The sequence below is a fragment of the Gadus morhua genome, chromosome 23 (genome assembly GCF_902167405.1).
Source record: "Gadus morhua chromosome 23, gadMor3.0, whole genome shotgun sequence".
Lineage (NCBI taxonomy): Eukaryota > Metazoa > Chordata > Actinopteri > Gadiformes > Gadidae > Gadus > Gadus morhua.
The window spans coordinates 10,542,147-10,558,150 of record NC_044070.1 but is presented as its reverse complement, the minus strand read 5'-3'; the positions used below and the strand labels follow the sequence as shown (position 1 = coordinate 10,558,150).

The window sequence follows — 16,004 nt, the reverse complement described above, 5'->3', positions numbered from 1 at the left end:
CAATTATATCCTAATAAATACACATGTAGATTTCACTAATTTACATGCACACAGAATTTAAGTAATATGGTAAGGGTTAGCGTGTTTTGTTGATCATTTTTATTACATGTTCTACAGCAATACAAAACTGGGACAATGTTGCATAAAAGTCACGGCTGTCCAATCAGAATCTCCCAAAGGAAGACTCAAGAAGTCCCATTTCCCTAAAAACATTCTAATCCCGAGAGAGCCCGAAACGTCCTTCATGTAAACAGGCTAAATGAACGCTGGGCTTAAAATACCCAATCATTTGCTTTCTTTGGGTGATTGGTCTGAAAGCAGAGGTGCTTTCACACTGCTGGGCGTGAGGAAGTCTCCATGTTGTTCCATGTGTGCCCTGCTCTTGTTATGCCACCAGGCTGGTGAGTGTTGTGACAGGAGAAGACAGGAATGCTGGACAACGGGACCTCGTATCTGTGTGAAAACACAAAGCCATCACCCGACATGTAAACACAACACATCACACAACACACAAACACAATATCCTACCGTCCCATAACAATATACAACTACAATCCCATAACATGGTAAAACAACACGCAACTAGTGAAATAACTATATGCCAATGGTGGGTCCTTTTATCCAAATTACTTTGAGTATCTATCTAAACCTAGGCAGTGTTTCTGCCTTGCTCCACCAGCTGAGCTAGACAAGACCACTGCTGTCCATCACAGTTAAATACAAGTAACAATAGTGGTCTTCTACGAATAACAGCCTTCCTAAGGGGAATACGCATGGACTATTAATCAATCCGAATTGTGACTTACCGAGTGCTTACTACTACTTACTGCTACTTACTGAGTGCTGCTTGATTCTCACATTGGCCACTAGGCGGAGACATCCACATGAAGGACAACAGAACTAGAGATCCAGTGAACAGAATCATGGTGTGGGACTTTTTAGGTCTGTGACCCTGCTAATCACAACATCAAATAAGAGCCACAACATCAAATAAGAGCAGCAGAGGATTGGGAGTCAAGGGCAGGATAGTCTATTGGTACCCCAGAGAAAATGTACTGGGAACCCCAATATCTATCCTGCAGGCATCCTTAAAGGGGACTTATTATACCACCAGGTGTGAGTGTGATTAGCCTTACAAGCAGTTTCGAAAATCGGCCTAATATGACATCACTAGTGGGTGTGTCCACCTAGACCTGTGCTGGATAGATGAGCAATGTTTACTTCAGTCCACTGGGTAGGCTGGTAGATAGATCTATCCAGCACAGATCTAGGTGGACACACCCACTAGTGTCCTATTAGGCAGATTTTCGAAACGGCTTGTAAGGCTAATCACACTCACACCTGGTGGTATAATAAGTCCCCTTTAAGCCAGAGGCCCCAACCCCTACCTGCTCCTCAATGATCTGTATTCAACAGAGCTCAATCAGCACCCTATAAGGAACTATGTGATAAGGTAGAATAGATAGACAGATTATTCATCCAATAACATGCCAAGTGTTTTTTCTGGAAGTGCCTGCCCTTTACAAAACCGTTCTCAAGGAGGCCTTCCCGGATGGGTCTTTGTAACAAACCAACTGCAGTGTCGGGTAAACGCCTTGCCCTTCTTTCAAATAAAGGAACGGATATAACATTTTTAAAAATTGTTTATTACTTAAATAAATATTTACATCAACAGCTTCGTATAAATCAAATGTTTTCATACACAAGACATCGTTCTAAAAGCGACATTTCAAACAGGAAGGGGCGAAGCAGAGCGATGACACCGGTAGGTGTCGCTAAACGATGATCATCGATGTTGACTTCCTGTTTCCTGTTCGCCGTATGGACAACAATATACACTGCTCACACCTGAGCGTCTTCTCCATGATCATAAAAACGTAGGATATAGCATTTAGAATTTCACTTGATAAAAGTCATATACATTTATACCATATGGATGTTACACAGCGCTAAAACGCCAACTAATAGAACTCAACATTGTCAGCTACAAAGTAAGAGCGTGTGGAAAAAATACAAGTGTGGAAAACATGAACAGGTGTCGAGTTTGACTCAGGTCTCAGTCCAGGCACAAAACAAAGTAACATACTTATTTCAAATATAAAAAACAACCGTTTGGTTACTAGGCAACCAAGTTTTGCTGAGTTACTGCACGGTAATCTGGCTCAGCTCAGGAAATGTGTCGGGCCACATGAAAAGTAAAGAAACATCGAACACGTACATATAATGCCCCGATGTCTGTTCTGAGCCAGGCTTCTCCTGGATTATATCTCCCATGTCCCAAATGAAAAGGGGCGTTAAAACTCGAAATGTATGATCATGTCCACGTAAAATGTGTATTTTGAACTACTTCAGAAGATGTTTCCCTATGGCTGGACTGGCAGACATTCCAAATCAGCGCGCTTGAGCCTCCGTTTTTTCAAAGGCGAGCAGAACAGCTAGCGCTCGTTTTACACCAAACGCAAGTTTTAGCCACTGGGGGACCATAGGCAGGCTAGGGGAACTCATATTTATGTTAGAAAACCTCATAAAGCGAGATTTTCATGTCATGGGACCTTTAAAACAACCTTTTGATATTATGGGGAGTGGCAGCTGGCAGTTTCCCGGGTGGCGGGTTGCTAGCTTAGCAGATAGCTTTGGTTCCGTTCAGCATCGAAACGCCTTCCTTCAAAACAGTGAGAGGGATGTGTGGCCTTGTGCTAAAGTGCTAGCACGGTGGCTGATTGTGTGCATAGTGCAGCGTTTACGTTTCACAACAGCAACAGCGTGTGCTAAAGTGAGATCTTCTATCTGGTCTTACGCCTCCCAACAAGTAACAACGTGCACAGTATGCCAGATTGATATATGCGGTAATCTAGCTTTCAGCCAATAGACACGTCTAAAGGGGCAGTTGGATTTAAATCCGCTGCAATAACCAAAACCCACTGCTGTAACCACACCCCCAATATCCAACCGACCAATCGTGAACCATGTACCCCAACATCCCTTGCCAATAAGGTGACGCTGGGTCTTCACTGTAGGGAGGATTACCATGAAGGCCCAGAAGGTTCTCAAATGTGTGCGACTTTATTGTTTTGACTAACCCCTACAGTCTAGCAGTCAATGCTGCCGTATTCCCTAGTTTGACAATGGGGGATTTCAAATTAAAAGTGAACGTTAAAGTGGATACCAAACAAGAGAGATGTTCTTTGTGTTCTATTGCTGTCGAGTCATGCGTGTAAAACGTATAATTTTTAATGAAATTAATGTCAACTTAAATTCTAAAGAAAATATAGTGTGGGGGCGAAGGGCTAAAACTAAATTGTGAATTTTGTTTAACAACAGCTTGTTGCTTTTCAACCTGAGATTGAAACCTAATAGGAGCAGTGTCCAGTCATTTGTGATTGGCTCTGTGGTTAACGAGCTAACTCGTCAGGGGGTGAGCGGAGAGACAAGTCCTTGTCGAGTCCCGTGGTCGGACATCCCGTCGTCCCAGATCGTTATGGTTACCGTTATCTTGGATCTGGTCACACGGCGGCAGTCTTGGGCTCTGAGGAACTCGTGCCGCTAACAAAGTTGTACACCAGGAAGCGCGATGTGCCGAAGTATCGCGTGGCGAACAGCTTGCCGTCCGGCGTGGGGTCTGAGAAGGCCAGCTCGTCCTTGCCCAGACACGAGCCGTAGATGAAGTTGTTCCTGATGCACAACACAGAGGGGGGTGACAGAGGTGTGGGTAACCATACAGTTCCCCAACCACATATCAAAAGGTTCCCCCATAGTCTTGAAGTGAATCACAAAATACATGAAATGCATCAAGCTTGATACATACATTAACCTATGCATCAGATAAAGTATATTATATATTACCGTCAAACAAGTACTGGTAGCGTTAAAACCGATTTGTTATTAAAGTTGTGTTAAGGAACATGGCAAAGGTGCTCCGCTGACCCGAGTGTGTGTGGAGATGGCTGGTTTAACCTGTCGCACACTGATACTCAATGTGCGACAGGTGTGCAGGCTCACCAAGTCCAAGAGTCCCGTCAAACTCTTCCAGGTGAGTCTGCTTAAACAAGCCGACATCACAAGGTCCCACGGTCACATTTCCTTAACTAGGTCTGACCTGTCAGTGTAATAAGACAGACCGCTACTGCGTCAACATCTGTCATATATAGACACTAACCTGAGGCACTCGATCATGCGCGAGGCGATGCCCTGCCTCCTCATCATACTGAACACCCAGATACGACTGATGCCGCAGATGGCGGGCTCCGACGTCGACGAGCAGCACCACGCCCTCTGGCGCTCGAACATCACCTGCTCCTTCTCCGAGCCCTGTGGGGGCGGGTCCTCGATCACCCGGTAGCCCTGACACACACACACACACACACACACACACACACACACACACACACACACACAGTAAGCACTCGAGTGGTAAAGAGATGGACACTTCCTGGTGGATCCAAAATGGCGGCACACTATCTCCCACTGAACTTCTACTTTTCGAACACAAGACACATAACTTCGGCGAATATTTTTATATTTGATGTACTATACGTCTCGTTTGTAGATTATTAGCCATCTTCAATCATATTGTTGATATCTGTTTATGATTATGTGGTTGCCTTGAATAAGGCTGAGAAAACCCATAAAAAGTGGTACCTCCTGGATGTGCTCTGCGATGAGGCAGCCGGCCACCTTCTTGTCGTTGGAGATGAACAGGAAGGTCTTGGTCTGGGACGGACACTTTGTCTCCACCTGCTGGAAGCCCAGGTCGTTGTCTACCATCTCCCTGATCTCCTCCACCTGAAGCAGACACACAGTATGAAGTCAACACCATATATATCAAGAATGTATCACTTGCTTCTATCCAAAGCGCTAGGCAGCGAGTCCAGATGCATGTCCCTAAGGCAGAGGTGGTGGGTTAGTGGGTCATCTCGCTCCGAGATGTCAATAGTTAAATCTTTGGACATCGGGGCTCAACCCGGTGCCTTCTGGCTGGGAGAAAAACACCCTAGGCACTAGACTATACTAGACTCCCTTGAGAATGTTTGATATATATGCATCTTCAGGTCATTGTGGTTCGATAAACATTGACGAGTAAAACCCGGCTGGTGATTAGCAGGGTCAGCTAGGCAGCCAGAATAGTGATTAGCAGGGTTAGCCAAGCTAGCGTTTAGTGAGGGGAAAGGGGTGGGCCAGACTTACCTTCTTCAGGGCGTACTTGGGATCATCTGGGAGGACCAGGATGATCTTCCCGTCCGGATACTCTCCCAGGATCCTCTCCTTCTTCCAACCCTTCATTATCAAACCCACACAACAAGTTGTTAGGAATATCATATGAAAACATACTGCTCTTATAGATCAAGAGTTCAGAGGACTGTGTGGAAGTCACACGCAGGCAAGAATCGTGGTTCTTATTTTAGAAAACTCTGAATCAATTCACAATTTCCAAAAGTCAATTACATTATCATTTTATTTCCCCTTTTGTCTTAGATTTTTATTCTGGGTTTATATTATTGTACTCAGTTGATATAACCTTTTAAAATATAAAAAATGACATCTCATACATTATATACAAGCGCTCAGCAGACCGGAGAATATCTGTAAATTAAACCCATGTACTGAATCGCTAATTGATCTTGAATCGGGAATCATTTTGAATCCAATCCTGATCCAAATAAACTAAAGCGAGTCGTGTGATGGCGAAAGATTCATCCCCCCTCTCTCACCACGTATTTGACGGCGCTGATGAACTGGTTGTGGAAGAGGATGTGCTGGGTTTCATCCTCGGGGTTGGAAGCAGAATACAGCATCCCACACACACTGCAGGCCACCGCCCCGAAGTGCTTCTGCCCCGCGTCCTGCAGCGCAAAACAAACGCACCCCATGTTCACAGGTTTACCGAGGCTTAATGGAGACACCATACATACAAAACAAACACACCCAAGCATGTTCACCAAGGCATAACGGAGACACCATACATACGAAACAAACGCCGCCCAGCATTTTCACCCAGGCAGGATGCAGACGCCACACAACAGAGCTTTGTATAAACTATCTAGAATGCATGCTTTGTTTCCAGTCGTCTTGCGGTCCTGTGTTGCTTGGCCTCATATTGGGAACTGGTTGTGTGAACCGCTTGTAGCTTGTGCGAAACAATGGGGTGGGGGCTATGGATGGTCCGTTGTTGGCTGGCAGGGGTAAATTGTGGGATAGCTCATCCATAGCTCCTAGTTAATTAAGAAAATAAAACACACAGGGTTGGACTATAACGCAGCATGGGACTCACGATGATGGTTTGGCTGCCATCTTTGTCTGTATCCTTCAGCTTCTTCACCTCCTTCTGCAGGGCCGCCTCCGAGAGAGGAGTGGTGTTGCTCTCCGCCTTCGCCACCCTGCTGTGGGGGGAAACAGCCGTTAACACAGGGCCTCTAGATGCAACCTATGGATGTTACAGTGGTTGGATGTAACCTATGGGTGTACCAGAGAAGGGCTGGTCATTTAGATGCAACTTATGGATATAACAGAGCGGCTTGTCATTTAGAGGCAACACATGGTTGAGACAGAGTGGATGGTAGTTTAGCTGCAACATATCGATAAGACTGAGTGGTAGCTGAGCTCCCACATTTGGACGTAACAGAGTGCTGCTGGTTCAGCAGATGGAGGGGGTTCAGGGCTCACTGTTCAGAAGGCTGGGCCGGGGTCTTCTCCGCAGGCTTGGAAGCCTCCGCCTGCTCATCAGGAGGGGAGGCTTTCATGGGCGAGGGCGGTGGAGATTTGACTGAAACGATGGACAACAGGTTTATCTTATTTGGAGTACGTTTAATTTGAGATGATTGTTGGATCACATAAGGCTGTACTCTAATGCAATACAATAAACGCTAACATTGCAGATACATTTTTCCAATAAAAGCTTTCCTTGGCGGTTAGCCAAGCTGTTTCATTTCTCTGACATTCAATAGCAAGACTGATTAGCTAGTATCAACTGTTGAGCTATTCTAGGCCTTTGACTATTTGCAGCAGTGCTGAATCACTATTTCCTGCAGTGGTTATTCAAGATTGGAACATTACAAACCAAATAAATCCATTTAGGAAGAGTTAGAAGAAGAGCTACACTTGAGCTCATTCATGACATCAGATAAAAGCCATGGTATGGTGGCTGGGTGAAGGTGTTTAACACAAACCTTCAGTCTTCTCTTCCTTCGGCTCCATCATGTTTGGAGACGTCTGCTGCTTCTGCGGCGGAGGTAAAGATGATGGAGGGGGAGGAGACACCTCATCGGTGGAGTCCTGGGGGAAGGAGCAGGAGAGGAGTAAAGATCAATCAAAACCAAAAACACTCAAAAGACATTCAATAGGTTAAGTTAGGTCAATATCATCATCATTGTCTTTTAAGTGGATTGATAAATGTTTAGGAACTTTAATCTAAGCAGTTACCTGGTGTTTGACGTTGTGTGGTATAGCAGGGGGTTGGACGCTCAGTGTCTCCATGGAAGCGTTAGGCTGTGGAACGGCAGGTATCAACAATGGGGTCTCCACGGCAGGTTTCACTTCCAGCTCTTCTTTAGGAGAGCCAGGCTGAGGCTTGGGCGCCTGGTCCGCCGTGGGTTGTGGTGTTTGGGGCGCAGGGGGTCCAGAGGGAATGGCCTTGCCTGGTACCGAACCAGCGGTGTCCGATACCTTCAGGGTCGGTTTAGAGGGAACAGCAGAAATGGGCTGAGTTGCTGCAGCAATTGTGGTCTTCGACTGTGGGGCAGCTGCAATGGACGGTTTGGACTGAGCAACAGTTGAATGGAAAGGTTTTAGTTGGGGAGCCTTATATGTGACAGGCCTTGACTGACCGGTAGGAGTCATCGGCTTGGATTGGGATGCGTTTGAAGTGGCGGGCTTCAGCTGACCAGTAGCTGAAGTTGTGGGCTTTGATTGGGAAGTGGTGACAGCAACAGGCTTTGACTCGGAAGCTGTTGTGGTAAGAGGTTTTGACTGAACTGTAGATGAAATTGCAGGCCTTGACTGAACTGGAGTTGAAGTCGTCGGCTTTAACATAACTGGAGTTGAGGTCACAGGCTTTGACTGACTTGAGGCTTGCCTAACAGGTGTGCCCTGTAGCTTAGACTGTGAAAAGAACATGGGTTTTGATGGAGGTGTCGTTCTAGATTGAGCTGTGGGGTTTGTGGACTGAGACGTGGGCCTAACTTGAGTGTTGGAGGTGGACTGCTGGCTTGGGCCTGGTTGCTGTCCAGGCCTTTGTTGAGGCATGGGTCTTCTTTGGACTACTGGAGGTGGGTCATCATCCAGTTCAAAGTCCTCAAAAGTGTACTTGGGCCGGGGTCTGTATGGTTTATACTCCACCTCAGATTTTGCCTTCTGAGAATTCATACCGTTGGGCATGGGAGGAGGTTTGGCTGGAAGGGTCTTTCTGGTGGATGATCGGGTAACTTTAGGCGTTGGCCCCTTAGCCGAAGTTATTTTGGGTGGTTCAGTCTTCTTTGTCTCCACTTTGGAACTTACAACCTTGGCAGGTTCAACTTTCGGTGATGCTGCCTCCCGCCGCGGTCTCCCTGGCCTTGCCGGAGTTGCCGTCACCTTTTGGTCTGTTTTGGTGGCTGTCACCTTTTGGTCTGCCTTAGATGGTTCCGGTGTCGCCACCACCTTAGACGGGTCTGGTGTCGTAACCACCAGAGGCAGGTCTGGTGTAGTCACTGCCTTAGATTGCTCTGGTGTCTTGGATTGATCCGGTTTGGCAACAGCAGCATCAGGGACCTGAGGCATAGCAGGCAGAGCGCTGATTGTTGAAGCGCTGGTTGAGGCTGTACTTGTGTAAGTTGCGCTGGGCTTATTAGCTATGGGAGTCGAAGGTGTCGCCACAGGAGGCATTAGAAACGGATTAGAAGAATCAAAATCAATATCCGAAAACAACATCTGATGTGCTTGGTCAGTTTTGAGCTTCTTCACACGAGTCCAGGACATCTTTTCGCGCTGAAGCTCTACCTGTCGTAGCCGCTGGTACCTTGTCAGCTTCTTCTTCTCGTGGGCTTTAAGGGGAACAACGATCTGGCTGACGAAGAACCTTCTTTTGGGTGGTTCTGGAACTACCGGTTTGGCGGTAGCTGGCTCTGCGGGGGGGTTGATGGTGGTGGCAGTGGTGGGCTTTGCGGCTTCAGCCCCGTCGGTGGTGTTGACAGGTGGAGAAGATGCTTGGGATCCAGCAGGAGTAGGAGGAACAACGATGGCTTCCTGCATTTCAACAGATCGGCTTTCCTTCTTCAAGGCTTCTATCTTGGCGGCGGCAGCAATTTTTTCCTCCTCGATCCTCTTCAACAGCATGCTGTCCGTGGCAATGTCTTCTGCGATCTCCTCACACAGTGCCAGGAGGTTGAGCTGCTGCTTCTGGGCCGCCCTCTTCGAGGCAGCGGCCTTCTGCTCAGCGAGTGCAGCCAGGCGGGCTTTGGTTCTGGCCTGTGTGTTCATCTGTTGCTTCTTGGGCTTTTCCACAGTCACTTCTGCCTTTGGCTCGGGAATGATGCTTGGCGTGCTGGTTTTGTTGGTCTCCTCTGCCTTCTGAACTCTTTTGTCTGTGCTACTTGTGGTGATTTTACTTGTGGTGCCGTCTGCAATAGTTGAGTTGCTGTCTGCCTTAATGATGGGGCTCTTCTCTCCCCCATTTTCTACTTCCAATGAAGGCATTTCCGCTGCTAATTGTGACTTTTCTATTATGACAAGATCTGGGTCTTCCATTTCGCTCTCATCCTGTACCTCGACCTGGTGGCCGAGCTCTATGTCAACCAAAATCTGCATATCAGAATCTGCATTGTCCATGCTCGTCTCTACGCCCCTAGTCATGTCAACACTTGCGTTCTCATAGGCTGTCATTTGTGTTTCACAGACAGCAGAAGGTTCCATGTCATGCTCAGTGGCATCTAGGTTTTTCTCAGCAGATTGCTCCTCTTGCTGATCAGGATTTGGAGCTGATGGAATATAGTTCTCCAGCAGTGCCACTGGCGAAGTATTTGTTGAAGACCTGACCTCCATATCTTCTCTTGCTTCTTCATTTGAACCTGTCACGGTGCTCTGCTCCATGGGTTGATACTGATGGACGCCGATGGCAGAATAGAGGCTCTGAGAGGCTCCGTTTAGATTCAACACCTGGTCAGCTTCTACCATCTGCCCGTCTGAGTTCAAGTGTTCCGACAGCGATGTGTTGAGGCCAGAGGCTGCTGCTGCCTGGGTGATGATGTCTGCTTGATCAGGACTCTCTGGGACAGTGAGGGACTCCATGACGTCCTCCTGAGACAAACTGTCAGGTGTTGGTTCTCTTGGGGCCATCGATGTGGCGATCGGTGTCACCTGGGACAGTTCTTGAAGTCCGTTGTCCTTCTGCATTTCTACGGACTCTGGTGCTCCTTCCATCTGTTCTATGGTCGGCTCTGGCATATCGTCACAGGTGGCAACACCCAAAACATCTCCCATTCCTTCAATCTGTTGCATGGTCTGCTCCAGAATATTGTCACAGGTGGCCACCACCAAAACACCTCCCATTCCTTCAGTCTTTTGGATGTTACGCTCTGGTATTTTCTCACTATCGGCAACGACGAGTGCCTCTGCCATCTTTACCTTCTTTTGGAAGCTCTGCTCCGGGATGTGATTGCTAGTGGTCTCCACAAAAACATCTACAATCTCTTCTGCATGTTGGATGTTCTGCTCTGGGACTTTGTCGCTGGTAGTCACAATGGGAACCTCTCCCATCTCCTCAGTGTTTTGGATGTTTATCTCTGGGATGTGGTCAATGGTGGCAACAACCAGCACCTCTCCAATCTCTTTGTACTTCTGGAACCTCGGCTCCGAGACTCCGTCACTGGTGGTCAAGACGGGAACCTCTCTCCTTTCCTCTGTGGTTAGGAGGTTCTGCCTCGGGACTTCATTGCCGGTGGTCACCATTAGTCCCTCTAGCCTCTGTTCTCTGTTTAGGATGTTCTGCTCTTTGATGTCTTTGCTGGTGGTCTCTTCCAAAACTTCTGCCATGGCCTCTGTTGTGTGGATGTTAGGCTCCGGGACGTTGTCGCTGGTGATCTCCAAAACATCTGCCATGGCCTCTGTTTTTTGGATGTTAGGCTCTGCGACTTCATCGCTGGTGGCGACCATAAGAACATCTCCCATGTCTGCCGCACCGTTGGTGTGCTCAATGGGCAACACATAAAAACTCTCTGCAGTTTCCTCACACGTCATCGTTTCAATATTATCCATGTCTGATTGGCTGTCTGGGAGACAGGCTGGAGTTTTTCCATTGATATGCTCATCGGCCTCTTGTACGGGAATTAACCGTACGTTTACCTCGCTTGTTGCAGAGATGGCAGCAGAATGAACTTCCACCACTTGGGTATCCTTCTTCGGCACATTGGGTAACCGAATGATTCCTGACACAACACTGACCTCCTCGTCTATGGTGCTCTCTGGGCTACTAATGGCTTCATACACAACCTGGAAATCTTTTGGCTCCCCTTCTGACTGAAAGACGGTCTCCATCTGCTCAGTGACATCCTCTGCATCAGGCTTATTTACAGTGGAAGACTCAATGACTTCTAGGCCCTCTGGTTGATCACAGACCAATACAATCACGTCGCTGTTAACCTGTGCCTGACCTTGACCAATTGTGGAACCGAGTGACGCATTAACCTCAACCTCATCAATGACACATCCAGCCCCTTCTTGTAAATCTTCACGGACAGAATGTGATTTCTCCTCCACTGACGGTGTTTCTTCCTTGTCACCCGATGTCACGTAAGCTACTGCTTCCGTTGTAGAGTCCTTATCCAGAAGTTCAGCATTGGAAATCAAATATCCTTCTTCAACATTATTTACCGCAGCGATTGGTTCTTCATGAAACACCTGGATTTGCTGTTCTGCTGCAGTTATGAAGTGAGGCACACCATCTGTGGTTGCGGTTTGCAAATCTGCTGCCATCTTATCATACTTATCCGCTTCTTTTTCCTTGTCGTAAGTGGGGGTATGTTCAATACCACTATGGTTTCCTGGTTCTCCTCCACGCCCTTTTTTTTCCTGCTCATGCATTTCCTCTGGTGTGCTGGTAGTGTGCATGACTTCGTATGACTCAGCCTCTGGGGCAGCCTTGGATTCAGTGGTAATCACATCCTTTCCTTGAGAATTTGCAATCAATAGGTGTTTGTCCATAGCCATGACTTCTTTCTGAGTTTGAATCTCCTTGTTGGGAAATGGAGTTGCTGCTTGTTGTGATGGCACGGTCATGCTCATTGCTGCTATCTCAGGGCTTTGGACAGGAATACTTTGAGCAACCATTTCATATTTGATCAGCTGGCTAGCTCCATCTTTCGACGTGCCCGTACTTTGTTCCTCCTGCTCTTGATTTTCATTTTCCAGGGCTTGGTTGAAAAGATGTGGCTTGGTTTCAGTCATCTCCATATATGGAGCACAATCAGAGGTTGAAAGTGTCAGATGTTTGGGAGCCTCACTAGACATACCGGTGTAGTCATCGTTAAACCTCTGGATCTCCTTGTCCGCCAACTTGTCAGAAGGTGCGCTGAGGGAAATCTCTTTTGACATTCTGTTCATCTCAGTCTTTTGTTCATGTACATATTCAGAGATTATAGTTTCTCCTTCCTTACTAACAGCATTCATCCTGACCTGTTGTGAAAGTCTAGTGTCTACATCTACACTCCCGTTATCAGCTGAATGGGTTTCCCTGTGTAGAACACCTTCCATTATAACTTGTGCATGTCCATGTATCTGGTCATCAGTTGCTGTAGAATACATATTAACAGATGTTTCGGCTAAACATTCAAAGACAACTTCATTGTTTTCATTTACAGATGGTACAGTTGTTGAAATTGATAAATCTGTACTGGCCTCCTCAAAATGTAGCATACCTGGTGTTGGCAAAGCGCTGGATATCACCAATGTTGCTGTAGATTCCAAATTTGCATTATCTTGGGCCTCACTGTTCAATGGTTGAACCACCATATGGTCCGGACCATGAGAAGATACACCTGGGACTGCACTGTCATCTTCAACCTTCAGGCTCACCTCCTCCTCCATTGTAGCCTCACTGATAACCTTGTTTGTCTTCTCTCCTAGGTTTGCTGTCGAAGAACTCAGGGTGACCTGTGGTTGAACCTCTCCACCATCCACACAGTCAGCTATAACCCCACTGTAAGTATCAGGTAGAAGTTCTGGGCCGTCCCTAGAAGTACCTGGTGTGACATCAAGGTGCTGGGTCCCATCCGGTTCCAATTTCTCAGTGGGTGGTGTGTCTGTTGTCGTAGAAACCAGGTTTGGAGTTTCTTGTACAGTGACGCATTCAGATACACACTCATACTCTGTTTGTCTACTGTCAGGATTCGTAAGAGTCAACTGTGCTGAAACACCACTATAAGTACTTGTGGAGGTGTGGACGCTCTGCATAACCTCAGGTTGTATATCCTCAGCAGGGGCCACTTCACACATTCCCTGTGATGAAGTTGCAGAACCAAGGTTGGAGGTGATTTCTGGCTCTTGTACAGTCACACGTTCATACACCGTTCTTCCCACATGTTCTTCACTGTTTGTAACTACAACCTCAGAGGAGCTGGACACCGTTCTGTCATCGGGTTCCTGGACGCCATGGACCAACTGTACCTCAGCGGCGCTCTCTGGAGCAGCGATGGATTCCTCAGCCACTGGTACAATCCTGATCTCTTCAGCTAGGTCAGCCTGGATGCCAGGCGGGCTCCCGAGATTCTCGGCCACTTGGTGAACTCCACAACAGTTAGCTAACGTCTCTTCCCTGCCGGGTTCGGTCGGGTCGGGCAGTATCGGCTCAGCTGTTGGGGTCTTTTCTGTTTTAACCTGGGCTTCATCTTTAGTCTCTTGCGGGCCCAGGGTCCTGGCTGGTGTCAAACTCCCTTCACTGGGACTTGCAATCGCCTGTTCCTGGTCATTTTGATTGGATGATGGACCAAATTCTATCCCTGTCTTTTTTGCGGCCTCTGTGACAGCAGTTCGCTCAGTAACATCCTGTTGCTTCCGTTCCTCTGCCTCCCTTTTACACGGTATTTCTTGCTTCAGATCCTCTGGGGCAGGGTCCTGGGTCTCCTCTGCTTCATACGTAATAACCTCTAGCTCTACTAAACCTCCACATCTTTCTTCTGACTGACTGGCAAACATATTTACTTCAGCTATAACATTTAGGTTTCTGTCACTGGAGCTGGGGTCCGATGTTTCTGCTGGTGGCGGTGGTTCTACAATTTTCCCATCAATGTGGTTCTGGCTGTCTGGTTCTCTGCTGGTTCTTTCTGAGGAATCCTCTGTTTTATGTTCTTCATGCTTTGCACTTGTTCTGCTATTTACATGTTCTGTACTGCCGCCTGCTTCAGCAGTTGACCTTGTAGATTCCTCACCTTCATGTCTCCTGGCTTCTACTGCTGGGTGTGTACTTTGTATAACAGAGTACGGCATTGCCTGTAACAATGGTAGTGATGTGCTATTGATATACTGCGTGGTCTCTGCATCAGTGGCGGAGCTCACGTTTACTTCCGTCTCAGTGTTGGCGCTCTCGTCCAGAACACTGCTGTCACTGGAACCCTCTGAGGACCTGCCGTAGTTGTGGTCCATTACTGTTGGGTAAGGAGGCCTACCGTCGTCTAGCGTCTGTCTGGCGGCCGATTGATCAACCAGCAATTCGGTGGCGGCGCGCTTGGCTCGGTTGTGGTGTTTTGTGACGCACAGGGACAAGTCACCAGCATCTGTCTGCGTCTCACCGTCCGAATCGGAGGACGCAGTTCTGGAAAGTTCTGTGCTGGCTGGTCTCTTCTGAGAGGACTTGGACTCAATGCTCTGTGGTGAGCCCATTCCAGAGGAGGCACTTGTGGCGATAAAGAGCTTGGCTTTTTTAAGAGGAGGGTCAGAGTCGTTCTGACGAGGGCTCGGTTTGGATTCTTGGAGGAAAGACGCAACCTCCTCGTCTTCCTCCTTTGCTGTTGGAGGATCTTTATTCTTGGTCCATGGAGGTACTGTCCCTTCATGTGCATCTTCTGCCCCCTCATGTTCATCTTCTGCTTTAAGTGAGCTGTTATATTCACCTGGAGTAGCCTCGTCATCCACCTCCAGCTTCATCATCTTAGCCTGGGGGCTGTGGGGCTCTGAGCTCCTCTTGGAAGCAGGCATTCTATGGAAATATTAGTAAAGATAAGACATTCATAAGTATGTCTATCCCTACAGTTAATGGAATAATGTTGTTTTTAATCAATCTTCAATATGAAAATGAGTAGTGATGATGGAAAAACACAAATAACAACAGTTTTCACAGACTACAACAATGGCCTTCAAGAAATGATAGATAATACTTTCTTAAATCATCCCACCGACGACATATATAAACTTTGTTTTAACACAACCAGCAACATATGCTTACATTTGACGTCATAACACATACATCGTATCGAAAAAAGGACTCGCAGGCTGCGTTACTACGATGTGATGTTAACATAAATGATGCGCACACTGTGGATTATAGAATCATAAAACATTGGTTCCATTTTGAATATATGTTATATCGTTTTGGGGGGAGCGTTTAAGAGTTATCACAAAAACTACAGATGCACCAGCAGTGATAGCTAGTTACGAAGCGAGCTAAGTGTGGCTAATGTGCTAGCATGGAAGTCAACAGTGATGGGAAGCTAACGCTAGCCCCGGCTAGCCCGCAACAAAACAATCTAAATAGGATTCAAGTGAATACGAGCACAATATGCGTCTTAAGCATTGGATCTGGCTAGTTCTAATCGCAATAGAAACATATGTGGAAGAAACAATGGCGTGCTTGAATAAAACTCACTTGGATGTTTTCTTTTCCAACAACAGCTGAGTGTTTTTTTTCCTGTGAATAAAAATTAACCCTACTTCCGGTGGCGAGCGGCGGAGGTGACGTGCTATCCCTGATATACTGAAATGGGGGGGGGGGGGGGGGAGAGAGAAAGGTAATTCACTTAAGTTTGTTAACTAGTTTCTACCTTCAA

General features: G+C 47.1%; 1 protein-coding gene and 1 long non-coding RNA gene across 4 annotated transcripts; both read right to left on the bottom strand.

The window, feature by feature from the left end:
- Positions 1–84: 84 nt before the first annotated feature.
- LOC115537179 (uncharacterized) lies at positions 85–1,102 on the bottom strand. Its single transcript, XR_003974780.1, has 2 exons — positions 807–1,102; positions 85–453 (listed from the first exon to the last, which is right to left on the bottom strand). It is a non-coding gene; the product is annotated as an uncharacterized LOC115537179 (long non-coding RNA).
- A 523-nt stretch (positions 1,103–1,625) lies between these two features.
- On the bottom strand, positions 1,626–15,893 carry LOC115537092 (mucin-17). 3 transcript variants are annotated; one of them, XM_030348737.1, is made up of 11 exons: positions 15,824–15,893; positions 12,882–15,157; positions 7,417–12,755; positions 7,164–7,269; positions 6,661–6,760; positions 6,269–6,377; positions 5,709–5,840; positions 5,185–5,274; positions 4,639–4,782; positions 4,157–4,341; positions 1,626–3,672 (listed from the first exon to the last, which is right to left on the bottom strand). In XM_030348737.1, exons 2-11 carry the CDS (start codon positions 15,154–15,156, stop codon positions 3,504–3,506), a joined length of 8,649 nt encoding a protein of 2,882 aa, XP_030204597.1. In that variant the 5' UTR covers position 15,157; positions 15,824–15,893; the 3' UTR covers positions 1,626–3,503. The 3 variants fall into 3 exon arrangements, with proteins under 3 accessions (XP_030204597.1, XP_030204595.1, XP_030204596.1); XM_030348735.1 differs by having other exon boundaries at positions 7,417–15,157; XM_030348736.1 differs by having other exon boundaries at positions 6,269–6,374; positions 7,417–15,157.
- Between the last annotated feature and the right edge of the window lie 111 nt (positions 15,894–16,004).